Here is a 21,666-nt window from a genome sequence, read left to right as displayed (position 1 = left end):
ACAACATATAAAGGAAGGCCCATTAGATTATCATCAGATTTCTCAACAGAAACTCTACAAGCTAGAAGAAAGTGGACCCCAATATTTAAAGTCCTGAAAGAAAGGAACTTTCAGCCACGAATACTATACCCATCAAAGCTATCCTTCAAATATGAAGGAGAAATAAAAACATTTACAGATATAGAAAAGATGAGGGAATTTATCATCAGAAAACCCCCACTCCAGGAATTACTAAAGGGGGTTTTCCAACCAGATAAAAAGAACAAAACAAAACAAAACCACAAGTAAAAGCTCCACCAAGAACACAATAAAACCAAATTTAAATTGTGACAACAACAACAAAAAAGGGGGGGTGGAGAGGATGGAGATTAACAGTAGCAAAGGACGATGGAGTGCAAAAGTACTCACAAGATAGTGCACTACAATGAACAGGGTAGGAACCCTTTTCACTACTTAACGGTAACCACCATTGAAAAAACCTCCACAGAAGCACATGATTTAAAAAAGACAGCAACAGAGGAAAGATGTATGGAATACAACCAAGCGAAAACAAAAGATAGAAAAACAAAAGAGAAGAATCAAACAAGACACAAAACTAACAGAAAGCAATTTATAAAATGGCAATAGGGAACTCACAAGTATCAATAATTACACTAAATGTAAATGGACTAAACTCACCAATAAAAAGGCACAGAGTAGCAGAATGGATTAAAAAAGAAAACCCAACTGTATGCTGCCTACAAGAAACTCATCTAAGCAACAAGGATAAAAACAAATTCAAAGTGAAAGGTTGGAAAACAATACTCCAAGCAAATAACATCCAAAACAAAGCAGGTGTAGCAATACTCATATCTGATATTGCTGACTACAAGACAGCAAAAGTACTCAAAGACAAAAATGGTCATTTCATAATGATTAAGGGGACACTGAATCAAGAAGACATAACAATTCTTAATATATATGCACCAAACCAAGGAGCACCAAAATATATGAGACAGCTACTTATTGACCTTAAAACAAAAACTGACTAAAATACAATCATACTTGGAGACCTCAATACACCGCTAACGGTTCTAGATTGGTCATCCAAACAGAGAATCAATAAAGATATATTGGCCTTAAACAAAACACTAGAGCACCTGAATATGATAGACATCTACAGGACATTTCATCCCAAAGTAACAGTATATACATTTTTCTCTAGTGTAAATGGATCATTCTTAGGAATTGACCATATGTTGGGCCACAAAAACAACACCAGCAAATTCAGAAAATCGAAGTTGTACCAAGCATATTTTCTGATCACAAAGCCTTGAAACTAGAATTCAACTGCAAAAAAGAGGAAAAAAACCCCACAAAAATGTGGAAACTAAACAACATACTTCTAAAAAATTAATGGGTCAAAGAAGAAATAAGCGTAGAGATCAAAAGATATATACAGACAAATGAAAATGACAGTACGACATATCAGAATCTATGGGATGTAGCAAAAGCAGTGATAAGAGGGAAGTTCATATCACTTCAAGCATATATGAACAAACAAGAGAGAGCCCAAGTGAACCACTTAACTTCACACCTTAAGGAACTAGAAAAAGAAGAACAAAGACAACCCAAAACCAGCCGAAGAAAGGAGATAATAAAAATCAGAGCAGAAATAAATGAAATAGAGAACAGAAAAACTATAGAAAAAATTAATAAAACAAGGAGCTGGTTCTTTGAAAAGATCAACAAAATTGACAAACCCTTGGCAAGACTTACCAAGGAAAAAAGAGAAAGAACTCATATAAACAAAATCCAAAATGAAAGAGGAGAAATCACCACAGACATCAGAGATATATAAAGAATTATTGTAGAATACTATGAAAAACTTTATGCCACTAAATACAACAACCTAGAAGAAATGGATAAATTCCTAGAACAATACAACCTTCCTAGACTGAGTCAAGAAGAAGCAGAAAGCCTAAACAGACCTATCAGTAGAGAAGAAATAGAAAAAACCATTAAAAACCTCCCCAAAAATAAAAGTCCAGGCCCTGACGGCTATACCAGCGAATTTTATCAAACATTCAAAGAAGACTTGGTTCCTATTCTACTCAAAGTCTTCCAAAAAATTGAAGAAGAAGCAATACCTCCAAACACATTTTATGAGGCCAACATAACCCTCATACCAAAACCAGGCAAGGATGGCACAAAAAAAGAAAACTACAGACCAATATCTCTAATGAATACAGATGCTAAAATACTAAACAAAATACTAGCAAATTGAATACAACAACATATTAAAAAAATAATACATCATGATCAAGTGGGATTCATCCCAGAATCTCAAGGATGGTTAAACATACGTAAAACGGTTAATGTAATACACCATATCAACAAAACAAAGAACAAAAACCACATGATCTTATCAATAGACGCAGAAAAGGCTTTTGATAAAATACAACACAATTTTATGTTTAAGACTCTCAACAAAATGGGTATAGAAGGAAAATATCTCAACATGATAAAGGCCATATATGATAAACCATCAGCTAACATCATATTAAATGGCACAAAACTGAAGGCTTTCCCTCCTTAAATCAGGAACAAGACAGAGTTGTCCACTCTCTCCACTCTTATTTAATGTGGTGCTAGAGGTTCTAGCAAGAGCAATCAGACAAGACAAAGAAATAAAAGGCATCCATATCGGAAAAGAAGAAGTAAAGGTATCACTTTTTGCAGATGATATGATCCTATACATCGAAAACCCCAAAGAATCTACAAAAAGACTACTAGAAACAATAAGCCAATACAGTAAGGTCGCAGGATATAAAATTAACATGCAAAAGTCCATAGCCTTTCTATATGCCAACAATGAAACATTTGAGAACGAACTCAAAAAAATAATCCCCTTCACGATTGCAAAAACAACAAAAAAATACCTAGGAATAAACATAACAAAGTATGTAAAGGACTTATATAATGAAAACTACAAACCATTGTTAAGGAAAATCGAAAAAGATACAATGAGATGGAAGAATATTCCTTGATCTTGGATAGGAAGAATAAATATAATCAAGATGGCCATATTACCCAAAGCAATATACAAATTTAATGCAATTCCCATCAAAATTCCAATGACATTTTTTAAAGAAATGGAACAAAAAATCATCAGATTTATATGAAACTATAAAAAAACCCCAAATAGGTCATTTGGCTCAGTGGTAGAGCGTCGGCCTGGCGTGCAGGGGTCCCGGGTTCGATTCCCGGCCAGGGCACACGGGAGAAGTGCCCATCTGCTTCTCCACCCCTCCCCCCATCCTTCCTCTCTGTCTCTCTCTTCCCCTCCTGCAGCGAGGCTCCATTGGAGCAAAGATGGCCCGGGCGCTAGGGATGGCTCCTTGGCCTCTTCCCCAGGCGCTAGAGTGGCTCTGGTTGCGGCAGAGCGATGCGCCGGAGGGACAGAGCATCGCCCCCTGGTGGGCAGAGCATCGCCCCCTGGTGGGCGTGCCGGGTGGATCCTGGTCAGGCGCATGCGGGAGTCTGTCTGACTGTCTCTCCCCATTTCCAGCTTCAGAAAAATACAAAAAAACAAAAACAAAAACAAAAAACCCGAATAGCGAAAGCAATCCTAAAGAAAAAGAACGAAGCTGGGGGCATTACAATACCTGACTTCAAACTATATTATAGAGCCACGACAATCAAAACAGCATGGTATTTGCTGAAAAATAGACATTCAGACCAATGGAACAGAATAGGAAGTCCAGAAATAAAACCACATATATATGGTCAAATAATTTTTGATAAAGGGGCTAACAACACACAATGGAGAAAAGAAAGACTCTTCAACAAATGGTGCTGGGAAAACTGGAAAGCCACATGCAAAAGAATGAAACTCGACTAGAGTTTGTCCCCTTGTACTAAAATTAATTCAAAATGGATCAAAGACCTAACTATAAGACCTGAAACAATAGAGTACATAGAAGAAGACATAGGTTCTAAACTCATGGACCTTGGTTTAAAAGAGCATTTTATGAATTTGACTCCAAAGGCAAGGGAAGTGAAGGCAAAAATAAATGAATGGGACTACATCAGACTAAGAAGTTTCTGCTCAGCAAGAGAAACTGACAACAAAATAAACAGACAGCCAACTAAATGGGAAATGATATTTTCAAACAACAGCTCAGATAAGGGCCTAATATCCAAAATATACAAAGAACTCATAAAACCCAACAACAAACAAACAATCCAATAAAAAAAATGGGAAGAGGACATGAATAGACACTTCTCTCAGGAAGAAATACAAATGGCCAACAGATATATGAAAAGATGCTCATCTTCATTAGTTATTAGAGAAATGCAAATCAAAACTGCAATGAGATACCACCTCACACCTGTTAGATTAGCTATTATTAACAAGACAGGTAATAGCAAATATTGGAGAGGCTGTGGAGAAAAAGGAACCCTCATTCACTGTTGATGGGAATGTAAAGTAGTACAACCATTATGGAAGAAAGTATGGTAGTTCCTCAAAAAACTGAAAATAGAACTACCTTATGACCCAGCAATCTCTCTACTGGGTATATACCCCAAAATTCAGAAACATTGATACGTAAAGACACATGCAGCCCCATGTTTATTGCAGCATTGTTCACAGTGGCCAAGACATGGAAACAACCAGAAAGCCCTTCAATAGAAGACTGGATAAAGAAGGTGTGGCACATATACACTATGGAATACTACTCAGCCATAAGAAATGATGACATCAGATCATTTACAACAAAATGGTGGGATCTTGATAACATTATAGGAAGTGAAATAAGTAAATCAGAAAAAAACCAAGAACTGCATTATTCAATACGTAGGTGGAACATAAAAATGAGACTAAGAGACATTGATAAGAGTATGGTGGTTATGGGGGGGGAGAGAGAGGAAAAAGGGGAGGAGGAGGGGCACAAAGAAAACTAGATAGAAGGTGACAGAGGACAGTCTGACTTTGGGTGATGGGTATGCAACATAAGTGATTGACAAAATAACCTGGACATGTTTTCTTTGAACAAATGTACCCTGATTTATTGATGTCACCCTAGTAAAATTAAAAATAAAATTAAATTAAATTAAATTAAAAAACAAACAAACTAATGTGTGACAGGTAGGATCCTAGTGAGGCCCGTTGGATTAAAGTCCTCTCTGTCCCATTGTGTTTTTCTTTTTTTTCCCCAATTAGAAAATATTATTTTCAATTGTAGTTAACATTCAATTCTATTCTATATTAGTTTCAGGTGTACAGCATAGTAGTTAGACAATTATAGATAATTTCCAAAGTGGTGCCCTGATATTTCAAGTATACTTACCTGGCACCATAGTTATTACAATATTATTGGCTATATTCTCTATGCTGTACTTTACATTCCTGTGACTATTTTGTACAATGTGGGTACTTGTTAATCCTTCACCTTTTTCACCCATCCTACCAAAGCCCTCTTTCCTCTGGCAATCATCAGTCCATTTCTCTGAATCTGTGAGTCTGTTTCTATTTTGTTGTTCATTTATTTTGTTCTTTAGGTTCTACATCAATACACCAGAGGATAAAATGTTGTGGTACTTATACACAATGGAATATTACTCAGCCATAAACAAGAATGAAGTAATTGGAAATAATATGGATGGATCTAGGTATCATGCTAAGTGCTGCACCCCATTGGGAAAGATGTCCCAGCAAGCACTTATCTACCAAACATTTGCTTCTTCAACTCCATATGAATTTCTTTCCTGTGGTTTGAAGTCCCAACCACAATCCCCTTTCTTCTCAGCTCAGAATGGCATATCAACTGCCTGATTTGTTCTCGGGCCCCTATTCTTATGGAGCCCTGTATATACATACATACTGGTCATTAAAGTTTGTTATTTTTTTCCTGTTAACCTGTCTCATGTCAATTTGATCATGTGGCCACTCAAGAGGTTGTAAGAGCAAAGGGGAAATGTTCCCTTCCCCATATACTCTAGTGTGCTTATACAGAGGCCTCACGAGACTCGCTGGCTTTATTTCTCTTGTGATTCTGTCGTCATCAGCATCACTACTACCATTGTCATCATCACGTCATCATCATTATCACACTCAACATTTACTGAGTGACTATATGTGCCAAGAACGCTACTAAGTACTTAACCCAGGTCTCGTCCTTACAACAAACTCTAAGATAGGTGGTATTCTCCTCTCTTATGGAAGAGGAAATAAGTCTCTTCATGAGTAATCAAGGAGGGCTTTGCCTCAGTTTGGTCTGGCTTTAAAACCTGTTCCCATTCCCCTGCATACCATCCAGGCTGGTCTCCTCAGAGCACTAGACCCAGATGCATAAGGACTTTGTCCCTGGAAGGCCCATTTGAACGGCGAGCTGCATGCCCTTTCAAATCTCAGAAAAAAGATGACAGGGCCCACCTGTGGGCTTTTGGGTGACTCCTCCTTAGTGGAATTTATCATTTTTCTCCTTAATTGTGCCTGGCCTCTGCCCACACCCCCATCCTACTCCTTTCACCTCATTATTTTGGGCTAGGAAAGCTATGCAGGAAAATCTTTGGCTTAACTCTGAAACCACCGGATGCCCAGCAGGTCATGGGCATCTACTGCTTTACTCTCTCTCTACGAGGTTGCCACCGCCTCCCATCCTTGTGCCCACAGGGCTCCAGGCCAAAGTCGCCATCTTGCACTTTCTCCACATTCTTCCTCTATCCCCAAGGGGCTGTGTCTGTTTTTTTTTTTTTTTACCTCAACTGGAATTCAGCAAGGTTCAGGTTTTCCTGAGTCACTGTGAGGTGTAGTCTCCAAAACTAAACTTCCCATCCATTTTCCCAAAATGGGTCTCGTGAACCACTGAGGAGGTACAGCATTGCAGGTAACTGCATGGGTGCTGGGTCAAACTGCCCAGGTCAAGGACCAGCTCCGCCACTTAGTCACCGGGACCTTAGATGACTTACTCTTTGTAAATGTTAAAAACAAATTAAGCCATTTATCTAGTCCTTGCTCTGTGGCAGCCACTATGTTTAACCACTGTAGATTTATTGTTGCAGTTAATCCTCATCATAACAGTAGGAGATTAGTGGTACTCCTCTGTTGCAAAGGAGGAAACTGAATCTTAAAGTGTTAGAGTGGTATAGGAACTGTCCAATGTCACACAGTTATTAAGTGGCTGAACTGGGACTTGAACCCATGACTGTCTGATTCTGTAATTGTTCTTCAATCATTCTGCAATGTGGCCCTCTAAAAGGGGGACAGGAAAACCTGTTACAGAAGTACTATAATGAAAGTATACACTAGGTGCTTAACAAATGGTAACTGTTGTTACCATCTCTAAGGTTCTTTTTGCTACTAATGTTCTAAGAAGTCAAAAGACAACATCAAATGCTTAAAAGGGAACTATCTCCAAAATGAAGAAATATTTGCTGACATGTTGCTCTGAGCCAACAAGGATAGAAAGAAACATAGTATAAAACAATGAATTAGGATGGAAAACTCTAGATGATAAAACTGAGTTTAGGCTAGCAGTTTTAACACAGGCAGGCACCTTAGAAATCATCCACAAAACCCTCCTGTTTATAAGGCAAAAAAAAAACAAAGATCTGATGAGGAGAAGTAATTTGCCTAGAATCACACTAACTAGAAAAAATCAGAGCTGGGGGAAGTATGCACATGGAACTTCAAAATCTCTTCCTTAATGGCTCTGATCGGTTCCCAGTGGGTTTGATCATTTTCAACCATCTTTCAAACAGTGAGTTTGCAGGGCCCCTGCTACCTGCCTACTATTGTGCTAAGTGTTCTGAGTAGAAAGGAGACATAAAGCTCTGTAGTTTCTAAAAAGCTACAGTGTCCTTAGTAAGCAGAAATAAATCATTAAGATTATTGGACAACAAGCAGTTCAGTGCCAGGGTGTCATGACTACGGGAGCAGTTCAAACAGAACAGGGGAAAGTAAAAAGGAGATACAGAAGGACTGGAGGGGGCAAGGAGGGCAAGGATGGTGGGGGAGGGAGGGAGAGAGGAAACTGGGATGGGGTGGGAGGAGAGAAAAGCATCCAAGACAGAGACAGACAAGAAAGGCAATCACTGCTAACCCCGCTGTCTCATTTCTCTTCTTAGTGCTTATCACCATTTGTTATACTATAGTTATCATTATCAATGCCTCCCTCCGCTATGCTCCATAGATTCAGGGATTTTTATCTGTTTTTCCCCTACTGCTCTACACCCGTGTCCAGGACCGTGCCCTGGGCACTCAGTAGAGGCTCAGTGAAAACTTGCCAGATGAATGGATCAGATGGGCAAGCACTGACCACTTAGTATATGCACTGTGCTAGCTCTTTGAATTTTCAAACACCAGGAAAAAGATATTATTACTTAATTAATACATGGGAAAATGATGGCTCAGAGGGTTTAAATAAGAAGCCCAAAGTCACAGAGCTAATGAGCATCAGAGCCTCTTATGGAAGAAGGTATCAGGCCAGAGACAAAAGATTTGTTGTTTGGTTATTGTTACATGGTAACATAATTACATGTTATAGAATCAAAGCATTTTTTTTTTCTTATGAGAAAGTTCAATTTTTCTTATATAGAAATGTCTAGAGAATTTTAAAATGAACACCAGTGTCCTCACCATGGGGCTATCTTTAGTATTCCAAGACATTCCGGCTTTATCTATTCCTTAAAGATTCTCTTCCCATCACCCCATGTTGTATTGTTTCCTAGAATTTGGTGTTAGCTTTTTTAAACACACAATAATTGGTTTTCAAATTATAATTAGTAGTTAATTGAATTTGTTTACATATTTATTTTTTTTTCTCTCATCTCAAAATCTTTCCACATTTCTTACAGGAAGAATTTGGGGGCTACACACCCCCTTCAGTATTGGTAGGCTTGTGATTGCAATGACCAATGAAGTGTGGAGGAAGTGACGTTGTTTAACTTCTGAGATTGGGTCATAAAAGGAAATGTGGCTTCCTCCTTAGAACACTCCTATGTAGAGCCCTGAGCTCACCACGTGAGAAGGGAACTGTTTTCAGAAGCCACTGTGCTGTGAGGAAACTAAGCCACATGGAAGGGCCACCCAAAGGCACCAGTCCGTCAGCTAGTCGTCCTGGCCCAGGCACCAGCCAAATGAGTGAAGATACCTCCAGGTGTCAATTCACTACCAGCTTTTACGTCTTTCCATCCAAGGTCACAGATATCACAGCAGAGAAAAGCCATCCCTGCTGTGCCCTATTCAGATTCCTGACCAACAGATCCCATAAGCATAATGAAATGATTGTTCTGAGCCACTAAGTTTAGGGGTAATTTGTTACACAGCAAAAATAACTAGAACATTGTTGTTTCTTGTATTCCAGACCTTCACTGTGGCTATATTTTTCTTCTTGCTGAAATGCATCCTCCCATAGTGACATTCTATGAGTACCAAAGTCTCTCAGTCTTTGTATAACTGAATATGCCTCTACTTTGCCCTCACTTTTGAATAATGGTTGACAGGTCTTTGTTCTCAACGCTTGAAAAATATTATTCCATTGTCTTCTGGCACCTCTTATGACTCATGATAGTCTAATTATTGTTCTTTTTTTCTCATAGGTTTAAATTTTTTTTAAAATCCATTAATATGGATTTTTAAAAAAAATCTATCAATGAAGATTAAAAAATTTGTCTAGCCTTTTTGTCCATGCATCTGAGCCTAGCGATTTGTCTTAATTGTGGTCACTGAAAAAGTATGGGTTGTGTGGTCAGGCAGATTGGATTGTGAAACTGAGCACCACCACTTGCCATATCAATTTTGGGCAAGTAAATTCTCCAACCTCTCTTTCCATTTCTGCAAAAAGGTACCTATAGTAATCTGCCTTGAAGAGTTAATGAGAGCATTAAATGGTAGCACGTACTTCCTAAGCATTTGTTATAATGACTATCATTGCCCTGCCTTTGCCTCATGTTCTACTTCAGGGTCCTCATCTGTCACAGTGAGGGCAGGAATAGGGGACCTCTCAGGTGGCTGTGAGAATGAAATCAGAAAGTGCCTTATATTAAGTCTCATGTATATTAGGCCCACAATAAACATTAGCTTGTTTTTATTAGTAGTATTGCAGTGGAGTAAGTTAGAAGAGGTGGAGGCAGTGTGGCTTAGCAGAGAGAACATGAGGTCTAGCATAAGAGATTCCAGGGGGAGCTCTGCTCAACTTGCTGTGTGTCCATGGGCAAGTCCCCTCTTATCTCTAGGTCCCTGCTTCCACTCCTGCAGATAAGGAAAGCAATTCCTGCTGCCTGGTGCTTGGTGGAGGCTGAGTAACAGTTTTAATGTCAAGATCCCGCAGTTGAGCAGACTCTGGGTAAGAGCTATGCCAGGCCATCAAAGCACAGAGAATCAGACTGGAAGGCTAGGTCACAGCCCCTGGTCTGGCGGCTGCTCTGGTACAGAACTCCCACGTGGCCTCTCGCCTTGCCCGAGTGAGTGACCTTTGATGCTAGGTCAGAAAACAAGTGTGTAAAAAAGTGAAAACCTGGGGAATGATATGCAATCTTTAGCCATCAAACCCAGGGCTGCTTTTAAACTGTTTTGTACGAAGTGTTTCTGGGAACATTTGTGGCCTTCCAGGTGTTCCTAACTGTGAAATCAGGGCAGTTGGTGAGAGGGCAAAGGCATCTGCACTGAGGCAGGACCCTGGCATCCTAGGAACTGCAATCAGAGCTGGCAACTGAAAATATGGCTGGCTTGTTTCTTTAATAAAAACTCTAATTTCCTCAGCTCTAGTGGGACTAAAAGTCCATCGCCTGCTAGCCTACCTTTGCTGACTAATCTTGCAAGAAACTGCAGCTTGCAGCAGAGAAAGGAAGTCCGGCTGCTTTAGTTCACAGCACAGCCTCGTTCAGGGAAACAGAATGAGGGAGAAAAGAGTGAAAAGGATTTAGGCAGGAGAAAGGAGTCAACTACCTTTGAAAGAGGCTGTTCTGGGGAGAGGTGATAGAGTCCCCCACGGGATCACTGTCATATTCCACACGATCATTGTGATGGTCAGCCTGCTAGGCTCAAATGCAAAGGTCCACACCATTCACAGCAGCAAGGATCGTGTGGGAGTTATATAAGGAGCTGGCCCTTTTGGGTGGGGGAGGGTACCAGGGAACAGAGGGCTCTTTTTCCTAATTAGCTGTTTTTATACAGGGAACACATGACCCAAACACAACCACCAACTGTGTCTTTTAAATATACAGGCAGAAAGGGGGAGCTGGGCTTTTGTCTGCCGCACATTCCTTCAACTTGCCTGTCACCCCAAGCTGCAAAACCCAACAATGAGTCAGAGGAGCGGGACCATTTCAGATAGTTTGAGCAATGGACTTGGAAACAGGTATTTCAGCCCATTTAGGGTTGAAAAATACTGCAAAAGTGATACTGAATTACTATCTCTTTCTTTCCTTTTCTAAAACATTTGTGACTACTTTTGCCATTTGCCTGAGTTTCCAGTAAATCCTAAAATTGTGTGTGGTTCAAAGAGAAATAAGCACATTTTAAGGAACAATATTTCTTAGTAATAAATTCACCCCAAAACCCTAATTGTTCTACTGTCCAAACTACCTTTATTGGATTGACTGTGAACTTAGTAAAAACAAATGAATTTAAAAGAATATTGTACAGTGAATTACTTTCTGTCTAAAGAAGGGTGCTTGATAACATACATAGTCAGTTTAAGAATCAGCAAATTGGAGAATAAAGAAATAAAGCAAGGAAAAGAGGCTTTTGCTTTGTGGACGTGTATATGTGGTGATATTGCTGATTTTTGATTTTTGAAACAGTGAGAAAAATCTCCAATATTTTTCAACCATTCGCTAAACTGAAAGCAGTTCTGCATGAATGATTTTCCCAGAACCAGAGGTAGCATGTGCTAACGTTAAGTATGCTGAACTGGGAGTCATCAAAATGCCACACCTGATGGCACTGCCCAGGTAGCAGCCACCAGAGCATCCCCACGTACAGCTCACAGAGAATTTGCATCGGCAGCCACGGTGCAGGCAGGTTCAGAAACCTTCCCAGTGCTGAGATGAAAGCAATCTGCTACAAAAGTGTCTCCAGTAGGGTAAGCACAGTCTTTCATGGACGGAGTTGTTTAGGAAAAATAGCGCCGTCTTTGTTTTGCCACATATTCACTTGGTTGTATAGCACAACTGGAAAATGGTGACAAGACCATAAAAAGCTAGATGGAAACGTGTCAAATTAAACCCCGAGCAAACCCCAGAACTGATTGGCTTAATTGGAGATAATGAGAAACGAAACCACATCTCTACTTGCAAAGTAAAATAGAGAGCTGAAGCAATTACCCAGAAATTTTACCAACAGCCCTGTGCCGAAGTGCCTAGAAAACTGAGGCCAAAGTGCTTTGAGATTTCTAATGTCTAGATAATGCCTTAAAGCCCCACCTCACTTTGCTAATGGTGACCTGGACTCAATGCATACTCCATTCTTTCCGAAGAAAAACAAAAGACTGTGTCCCACGAGATAGCACAGTGTCCACTCCATGCCAGCAATTAGGTTCCTGCCTACAGAGATTATTAGAAGCACCTTGGGGAACATTTCAAGTCCCCATACACTGGAAAACAGGAGCTGAGGACTTGGGAGAGAGGTGTCTCCTGGAAGTAAGGGGGACCCAAGGGGTCAGTAAAACAGAAGGAAAAGGAAAGAGAAGTCCTCTCCTAGGGATCAGATTAGGGCATGTTTTTAAAGCAAAGTTGAGAGAGTATGCCTACCACTGGCATGCCAATCAAGCCATTTGCAAATGGTTGAACTCAGAGGCTTCTTCCTGTGCCCAGTCTTGGGAAGTGCACACCATGAAATCCTGCAAAATAGTCCTGTGGAAACAGTACTCTCTGGGCACATCTGGCAACAGGGTAGCATAGCCACTGCTATTTATTTCTTTCTAAACTCAAATACCATCTGTGTGCAAACTTCTCATTTTCAGATTTGTGTACTTCACCTTGAATGTCATCTTTCTCCCTCAGAGTTCTAAAAATGGGGTGTCCTCCCAGAACAGATACACTTCAGGGTAATGTCCTTGTGGCCTCAGGGACAGCAAGTAAGACTGTGGCTGACTCCGAGAGGTGACCTCGACACACAGAGCCTAGAGAAAGCGTTTGGGTGGGGGAGGGCTGGGGTGGCCTTACCAAAGCTGGGAGCACTATGCAAGGTCATATCCCGGATCACTCTTGTGCCGAAACAGGACCACATCAAGAGGAACTGCTGGGCCACCTTCCTCAGGGACCCTTGTCTCTTGGCAGCCACCTACAAGAAAGTGAATGACTTCAACAGAAGTGGACTTCATCTTACATTTATTACTGTCTTTGGAAATTGATAGGAAGGCTTACTTAAGGCTTCCCAGTTCAAACTATTGGAGTAATGGTTTTCAATTTTTCTTTTTTTATCAGCAAAAATACACATTAAAAAATGAAATCTTTTGTCAAGGCCCAGTGAACCCAACAGGCAAAAGAGATGCTGACCCGACTGAACTGGGGGGAGGGGAGGGTGGAGTGCTGCCTCCTGTAGCCCACCCCTCCAGGGGACCAGGCCCTGCTTGCATCCTGGGGTCTGTGACTGCGGAGCCACAGGCCGGTGGCTCACTGTGGGGCACACTACTATCCGCGTGTCCCAGGTGAGTGATGGGCCACGCGCCTAGGGCTGCACCTCCTGCTCTAACTCACTCACCTTCACAACACAGCGGTCCACCATGGTGTCCAGCCACTCAATGTAGGACTCAATGGGAGACTGCTCCTCCAGAAGGTGGTCAAACTCCTGATATACTGCCAAACAGAGGAGAGCCCCACGTCACTGCACTTGTGTTTAAACAGAGATGCCTCTTAAACAGACAAAGCAATTACACTGAATAAACTAAAACTCCAAAGTATCAGCAGGGCATTCAAGGCGTTAGAAAATATGCCCCAGGCTTTCCAGGCTCATCTTCCGTGCCTGACCACCCCACACTCCTGGCCATTCCCCCAAGTCCTGCTTCTCTCTAGGGCACTTCTTTCATTTCAGCTGGGCCGCCTGGGTGCTAATAGCCTAGCTGTAATCACCCTTCTGTGAAATCCTTTCTCCTCTCACCAGGTCCCTTGCCAGCAGAACTGATCACTCCCCTCTACTTTTATAGCACTTTATTTTCTGCATTCTGCTTTCATTCTACCACTTATAATACTGTGTTACAGTGAGTGTGTGTGTGTGTGTGTGTGTGTCCCTGTCCCTCACCTGTTCTTTGCTGTCTTCATCAACTGGTGCATGACCTGGGACCCAGCGATTACCCAGTGTGTCTGGCTGGCATGAATGGACAGACACTGCTGCTCTTTGCCCGTGGTAGGGCACCTGTGATAATTCAAATGTTTCTAGACCACAATTACATTGTGCATAGCCTAGCCAGCTTCTCTGTGCTCAGCTTACATGGCACTGAGAACTACTTCAGTAGCGGATGCTCAATAATATTTGTGGAATGAAGGAAGCAACTTCTGTGCCCTGTTTCTGCCGTTAGTAAAAGGCGGACAATCTGCATTAGTAAAAGACGGACAATCAGACCACTTCCCAACCTGTGTCAGCTGCACGTCAGGTACCTGAACGGGGAAGTGCTGTGTGATCAGTGGAGACTACAGAAAATACAAGTATCTCTGCGCTGGTCTCCGGTTTGAAACACCTCTTTTCATTACACTGTTTTGTATTTTCTATGTAGAGCTCAATAAATCTAACCACAATTCAAGATCCATACATGTCTATAGTTTTCTTTTGTCTGAGCAGTTTTTATTTCCCCATTTCACTGGAATGGCCAGTTTGTGCTCTTTTATTTCATTGACAGCTGCTACAGGAGGTCAGCTTCCAGGACGACCAGGTCCTAACACTGTAGAATGAGAAGGGGCTTTAAAAGTCCAATTTATTTATAAAAATAATTTTTTTTAAAAAGTCCAATTTAATTGACATGCTTCACTTTACAGATGAGAAAACTATGTCTTAATGAGATGAAATGATCCACTCAAAGTGACAGGGTGTTAGTGACGGAGGAGGGATTGGAGCCCGGGTCTCTGAGTTTCTCATTGGTTGGTGCTCTTTTGCTCTTTGTAGCGTTGTGTGTACAGCTGAGCAACTGTGCTTTCATCCATGATGATGGTGGCGGCGACAGTGAAAGCGCTGTTAACAATTATCAGGCGTGTACCACGGTCCAGGCACTCTTCTAAATGCTGTATGTGGACATTTAACCTCAAACAGTCCCTAGAATGTGAAAGTCACGGACCCGAGCCTAGAGCAGCACGTGGTATGCACCAACTGCTCAAGTACTTTTTGAGTTCCACTGTTGACTGAATGGATGAGCAACCCAAGGAGCGAGGTACTATTATTAACCCCATTTTACAAATAAAAACACTCAGGCATTGTGAAATAAGTAACTTTTCAGAGGCTGCATAGCTTGTGGATGGCAGGGGCAAGTTAGAAACATGGCCTGACTTGAGTGCTTGTCTTCCAACCACTTCAGATACTAGCACGGCCCTGAGCACCAAGCATGGGGCACAAAATTGTCCCATGCAATCCCTCTGTATTATCCCCATTCTACAGATTTGTAAGCCAAGTCATAGTGTATGAAAGCCAGGGTTTGAATCAAAGTCTGATGGGCATCCCAATTCCACTTACTCATTCTAAACTCATGCTCAAGTCCAAGCAAGCACTTTTAAATTTAGGGAAAACAGCGCATTCCCAAGTGCGATCCACATTCCAAGTGTGATGATGGCCTCTACAGCAAGGATCTGCAGATGGGTCACCTGGTGGTGTGGAGGAGAGCGCAGTCCACAGCTGCCCTGCTCACCGTGTTCAGGGACTCACTTCCTGGCTCTCTGAGGGGTGCAGGGACGACACCCCCGTGCCTGGCCATCTGTCTTCAGGCTTGGCACCCTTCCTCCCCCCTCTACCTGGCACTGTGTCATGTAGTGTGTCCCCTTTGGTAAGATGAGACACATTTGTAAATTACTTGTTCAACTCCTAATGTGCCCGTAGCTCTAAGCTCTGTACGGGAAGGGCAGTGTCCATCTTATTATCTGCTTTCTGCAGGGTCTAACACAGTGCCTGACCCAGGATAGGCACTCAGGAAGTACCAGCTGGGTGAACTGAACCACATCACTCCTGTCCTCTAGAAGAATACAATCACACCCTTAAAGGGCCCTGTTCTACCTCAGGCCTAGGAGAGTTTGCGCAGAAAGTCCCCAAAAGTTCTTTTTTTTTTTTTCTTCTTTATTGCAGAGGTAGCCACAACCTCTTTGGTACTCCAGCAAAGGCTCAGAGCCTGGTTGGTCCCTAAAGCAATCAATGGTGACTATATTTTTCCCTATAAGACTGGGTCACATTTTCCTTCCCCACAAAAATTATTGAGGGGGGAAGAGAGCTGAGTATAAAGCCTCTAGGAATGGTCAGCATGACTAGGAAGTCAGATGTTCCTGGTTCCCACACATCTGTTTGGTCCTGCACAGACATCACTGGCACCTCCCCCAGTCCTGGTCCCGGATGAGGTCCTGTGGACACAGCCATCTGATACAGAGCTATCAGATGTGTTGTAGGGTGCTCACAGCCATGATTTCCACTGGCCCTCTAGCAGGGAAAAGCAGAAAAGGAAGCGTGACTGGAAGAACTGGGAAGATTCAGCCTCTGAGACATGCCTACATCTCTCTCTTTTCGTCTCCTCTGCCAAGTGACAGCTCTAATGTCCAGTGGGGAAGCTGAAACTAGACATGAGTTCAAGGTCCAGCTCTGCTACCTCAGAGAGTGAGGGCTCGTCAACTCTCTGAGGCTGGGTTTTCTCATCTGTAGAATGGGGATGATAAGAGAATCCTCCTCGTGGGTTGGATGTGGCGACTGAGTGAGATCACGCGTGCACTGGGTCTGACACATAGATTAGGCAGTCTGTAAACTGAGTTACTTTATCTCAAAAACTCTTAACAAAGGGAAGCAGGCTGGGGGCTGCAGAGGAGCTCTGGGGGCGACGAGGAAAGCAGTTCTGGGGAAGGTCCACATGGCCCAATGTTTCACCTGCTCCATTTGCTTTTGAAAAGCATTCAAAACAGAGAAAAGGTCTCCCATGGGAACATCTAGGGGACTTTATTTGCTTAGAAACACTAGATGCTTAGGCTAAAGGAAGTTTTCCCTCAACATCACTGTAGAAGGCACATACTGGAAATCTGAGGGGCCTGGGGCTCTCAAAGAATAAGCCCCTCTTCTCAGGGGGTGGGACTCTGTAGCTTCCTGAACAAGGTCACTATTGGGATGTAGGCCTCACTCCATTCAGGAGGTGAGGGTGGGGCAGCTTCTACATCCCCCCACCATGCAGAGACTCTCAGCACCAGCCTATCTGAGTGCTGTGTGTGGGGCGGGTGTGCACACCCTTCCCACCCTGGCGCTCCCTTCTGCCCAGATGCATGAGAAAGGAGGGCTGAGCACAGTAAGGAAGTAGCCATGACCCATCCCCAGGGTCCCCAGGCTGTGGGATGCCCTGAGCAGCAGGCTGTTATGGGCGATGGAGGGACAGCAGAGATGTGGTAATGAGGTGGTGTTCTCTGGGCCTCTCGCATCCTCTACTACTAAGAACAACCTAGCCACATCCGGATATTTGAAGCAGTACTCCCATAGTCTTTGTCCACAGGGACATGAACATATGTTCACAGAAGTAAATCAATCACCATCCATCTCCTTCTCAAACATTTAAGGTGATCAAAAGCTCCACCTGCCAATAGGTGGGCTAACTCTCCTGACCCTCACTGAACAACAGGCAGCTTATCCAGTTGAATCGAGGCTGACAGACAGAGAGGCAACAAGCTTTGTTCTCTTTCTTTATGCCACCTGTGGGACTATGCCTGGCACTGTGGGTCTGAGTGAGGCTTGGTGCACGACACTGTGTGCTACCTGTTGCACCAGGACCTATTTCCCCAGCAACACTGGCACGTGTCCTCTGAAGTCAGCCCTCTCATCTGGGCCGGCCCATTTAACAGGAACAACATGGAGGGGGGCAACCCTAGGGGCAAGGACGGGGTGGGGATGCCATAAATATCTCCTAACAGACTTTCTGTTCCCTTCTTTTTAAAAAACCTCAAAAAGACACAAGGCCTGGTGGAACACCTTACACTGGATGATGAGTTTCCGGTGCTCCTCGCGAGAGTCCTCCATGGTGTACAGGGTTTGCTTGGTGATGCTGTTGAGGTCCACGTTCCTCCAGTCTTCCAGCATCTGGAATGTGATGTCTGCACTGTGGATCACTGTTCGAGATGCCTGTAATCCAATCCAACCAACTCATTAGCTCATGGCTGTTAGGTGAGAGCCCTTCACTTTATTTCCTTCAAGCCTTTTTAATGAATCTGCCAATGATATTTTGCAAACTACTGTGAAATTCAGAAAAACTCAATTTTAGGAAATAAGTAGATGAGTCCATACTCAGAAGATCTGTACGTTGTTTTCTCCTGTGGCTCTGTCACACCTACCTTCCTTTCTCTATGACAAGTGACCTCACGGTAGCGCAGGTCAGACCAGACTCCGCTGTTCCTAGCCTCTGGTCTTGATCCCGTGGGACAATGGGATGAAGCCCAGGGATCTGTCAGCTTTCTGTAAGCCGGTGGGACGGGAGCTGTGTGCTCCATAACTTCTGTGTCTCTGAGTGGTGACGGTCCCAGACCTAGGAATGGTCCTGTTGCCCTGGGGCCCATGACAGCTTTAAATCCAGAAAGTTTACAGTGTATATTTTTCATATAAATGGGTTCTGAAGCATTTGAAGTGTACCTTTCTATTTTTCATGTAACTGTAATAACTGAGACATATATAATTGAAATAGAATAAAAGGAAACTTACACTTTAAGACTTGGTAGTTCATTGGGTGTGTGTGTGTGTGTGTGTGTGTGTGTGTGTATTTAAGTTTTGGCCACCTCAATTTGCAAGTTAAAATAAAACTTGGAACAATACTTAGAACCACCAAGTTGGAACAATATTGATAAAAGCAAAGAAAAACATTTCCAGAATCATTTCCTTTACTTGCATGTTTTTAAAAAAAAGAAAAGGAGATTTCAAATACACATGGACATTATATGTCTCCTAATGCTTGTGAATTTCCAAGTAAAAGTAAATACTGACAGTGCCTTTTACACCCAGGTTGTCTGAACACAAGTAAAATCTTGCTTAAATCACTGTAGAACTCTTTGAAGGTCAAAGTGGCCTAGAATTCATGAATATGTGAATTGGGTCCATCTTAATAATAATGAAAACAACTAAATGTAGAAGTCTGGGATTCTGGATTCAAATATACCGAGTTTAAATCCTGACGAGCTGATCGACTTGGGGCCGATAAGTAGAATAACCTCAGTTTTCTGATCTATAAAATGGAGATGCAGCAGCACCCACTTCTTATGGAGAGATGTTGAGGAGTTCTTAAGATTGTGTTTGAAGAGGGCATAGTTCAAGGAGTAAGAAGTAACTGTTATTCAGATTGTTCTCTTTGTAATAACTGCAATGATACCTCAGGGTCTTTGCACATAGTGTTCCTGCCAGCTGGAGCTTTCTTCTCCCACCCCACCTGTCCTGGCAAACCTTCCATCACGTATGCTCCAACTTATATGTCACTCCCATGGACAGGCCTTCTCTAATCCCTTCACCTAAACAGGACCTTGGTGCCTCCTTATTCTCTATTTGCATTATGTTTCCTTCATAACACTTAACCATTTTTATGTTTTGATTTAGCTTTTTTTTCTGCTGAGGGCAAATACCCCTAAGCATACAGTGTGTGGCACACAGTAGGCCCTGAAAAGATTCTGTGGAATGAATGGCTGAGGTGTGAATGCCAGGTTGCTTGCTTAGTGTTTCCAAAAGGGACTGGGTATTTAGACCTGGGTTTAAATACTTGGGGATGAGTTTGTTTATGTGCTGTTCAGCCTGACTTGCCTTCTGTGTGTTTAAGAAAGCTTGCTGGGATACTAAGACATTCCATGAAGTGTTCTTAGCACTAACCCCAGGACTCTGGCTGATCCAGGAATGTGTCTGATAGCTGTCCAGTGAAAATGGAAAGGTACATTTGCTGGTTAAATGACATATTGTCTGCATGGAAAGTGGAGACGGGGTGGATGTGCATGTATGTGAGTGTGTGCATGTGTGCCCGGAGGTATGAGTGTGGATACTTTTACCCACCTGTGCATTAAAGGGTCAAAGACTTCCCAAAATGTTCTGAGTCAGGAGGTGCACCAAAGCCCAGGGCATGCACCTTTGGAAGTATGGCATTGTTCCTTTGATTTGCTAATACTAGTTTTCTTCACTGAATGCCATCAATCTGTCAGGCTCTGCCACACCCCAGAACATGCCCAAGTGTGGCCTCTGTACCTGCCTGCAAGGATGTGGAAGGGTTTCCCTCGGGCTCCAAATACTCCCCGTGCTGTGTATGCCAGGGCAGAGCAGAAACAGTGGGGTGTGTGGGTGTAGTTTTATACTTTCTGGTTCCCGGCCTAGAGTCTGCCTCAGGCCGTCTAACTAGAAACCCCATTCCTCCCACCTTGACCTTCAATAGCTGGCACCAACCCAAAATCAAGACTCTAAGCTAAGGGATACGTTGCAAACCCAATCACATAAAGCAGGCAGGCAGGTGACACGTGAGCCAGGCAGACCAGACCACGTGGAAGAGGAAGCGGGGGAGATGTGGACAGAGCTGCCGGAGAGAAGCTCAGCTTGTCGTCACTGCCCTGGGGAAGGTCAATCTGGGGTTGCCAGCTCCCCAAAATTTTCTACAGCAAATTTGGGTGTTCAGCTGTAATCTACAAGTTTCAATTGTTAGCGACTGGGTAAAAATTTTTTGAACATATGCAAATCAAGCAAAAATAATCCCACACATCTAAAGGCCAGATCTGACCTGTAGCCACCTGTTTGCTTCCTGTGCTTTTAGATCATTAATATTTTAATGAATGCTAATGGGCAGACTCAGAGTCCTGTCCTTAAAGTATAAAATTAATAGAAATACAAAACTTTATACTATCAAGTTATAAGTAGGGGTTATAGTGGAATCTTCCAATTTTTATTGTACTACACTTTTGTTATTTTTGAACTTTTTAAATGGTAAGTATGTCACTTTCATGCTAAAAGGAACAGAAATCTAGGTGAATAAATAACACTGGCTAACTATTTAATATGCTTTGTGGCTTTGAACTCTTTCAGATGACACAAGAGTAACAAACAAGTCATCCTATCTGTTTGAACCACTGATTTCACTGGTTTACAACCAGCACATGTGCCCCAGGCTACATCGGCAGTGTCTGGAGACAGTGTCTGTCCTGATGGTCACAATCCAGGTGTTACTTGAGGGGTGGGTGATACGACTGGCATGTAGTGGGCAGAGGCCAGGGATGCCACTAAATATCTACAATGCACAGAACACTCCTCACAACAAAGAATCCAGCCCGAAATGTCAACAGTGGCTGAGAAACTCCAATTTACTTAAGGGGAACACAAACTGGAGACCCTAGAACAGGTTAAGGGACAACTGATGTCAGAGATTGTTTTGTATGTTAGTGGACACTATTCAGTGATTGGTTAACAGGTTTATTCCTTAACTGTAGAAATTAAAGACAATAAGACTATACTGTTTCCAGCCGCACCCCGACAGCCTACAGGGCGTTGTCTGTGGATGTGCCCCCACTGGTAAT

At 42.5% G+C, this 21,666-nt stretch overlaps 1 protein-coding gene across 3 annotated transcripts in view; it reads right to left on the bottom strand.

The window, feature by feature from the left end:
- The window catches only part of RFX4 (regulatory factor X4), a 168,160-nt gene that overhangs the window by 30,868 nt on the left and 115,626 nt on the right, over positions 1–21,666 (bottom strand). For all 3 annotated transcript variants that reach the window (XM_066263556.1, XM_066263566.1, XM_066263576.1), the window contains 3 exons: positions 18,121–18,265; positions 13,691–13,785; positions 13,153–13,270 (listed from right to left, as the gene is read on the bottom strand). In XM_066263556.1, the coding sequence (XP_066119653.1) occupies positions 13,153–13,270; positions 13,691–13,785; positions 18,121–18,265 (358 nt within the window). The remainder of the gene's footprint in view (positions 1–13,152; positions 13,271–13,690; positions 13,786–18,120; positions 18,266–21,666) is intronic.

Source organism: Saccopteryx bilineata, chromosome 1, assembly GCF_036850765.1.
Source record: "Saccopteryx bilineata isolate mSacBil1 chromosome 1, mSacBil1_pri_phased_curated, whole genome shotgun sequence".
In the NCBI taxonomy this organism is placed as follows: Eukaryota; Metazoa; Chordata; class Mammalia; order Chiroptera; family Emballonuridae; genus Saccopteryx; species Saccopteryx bilineata.
This window is presented reverse-complemented; position numbering and strand designations above follow the sequence as displayed.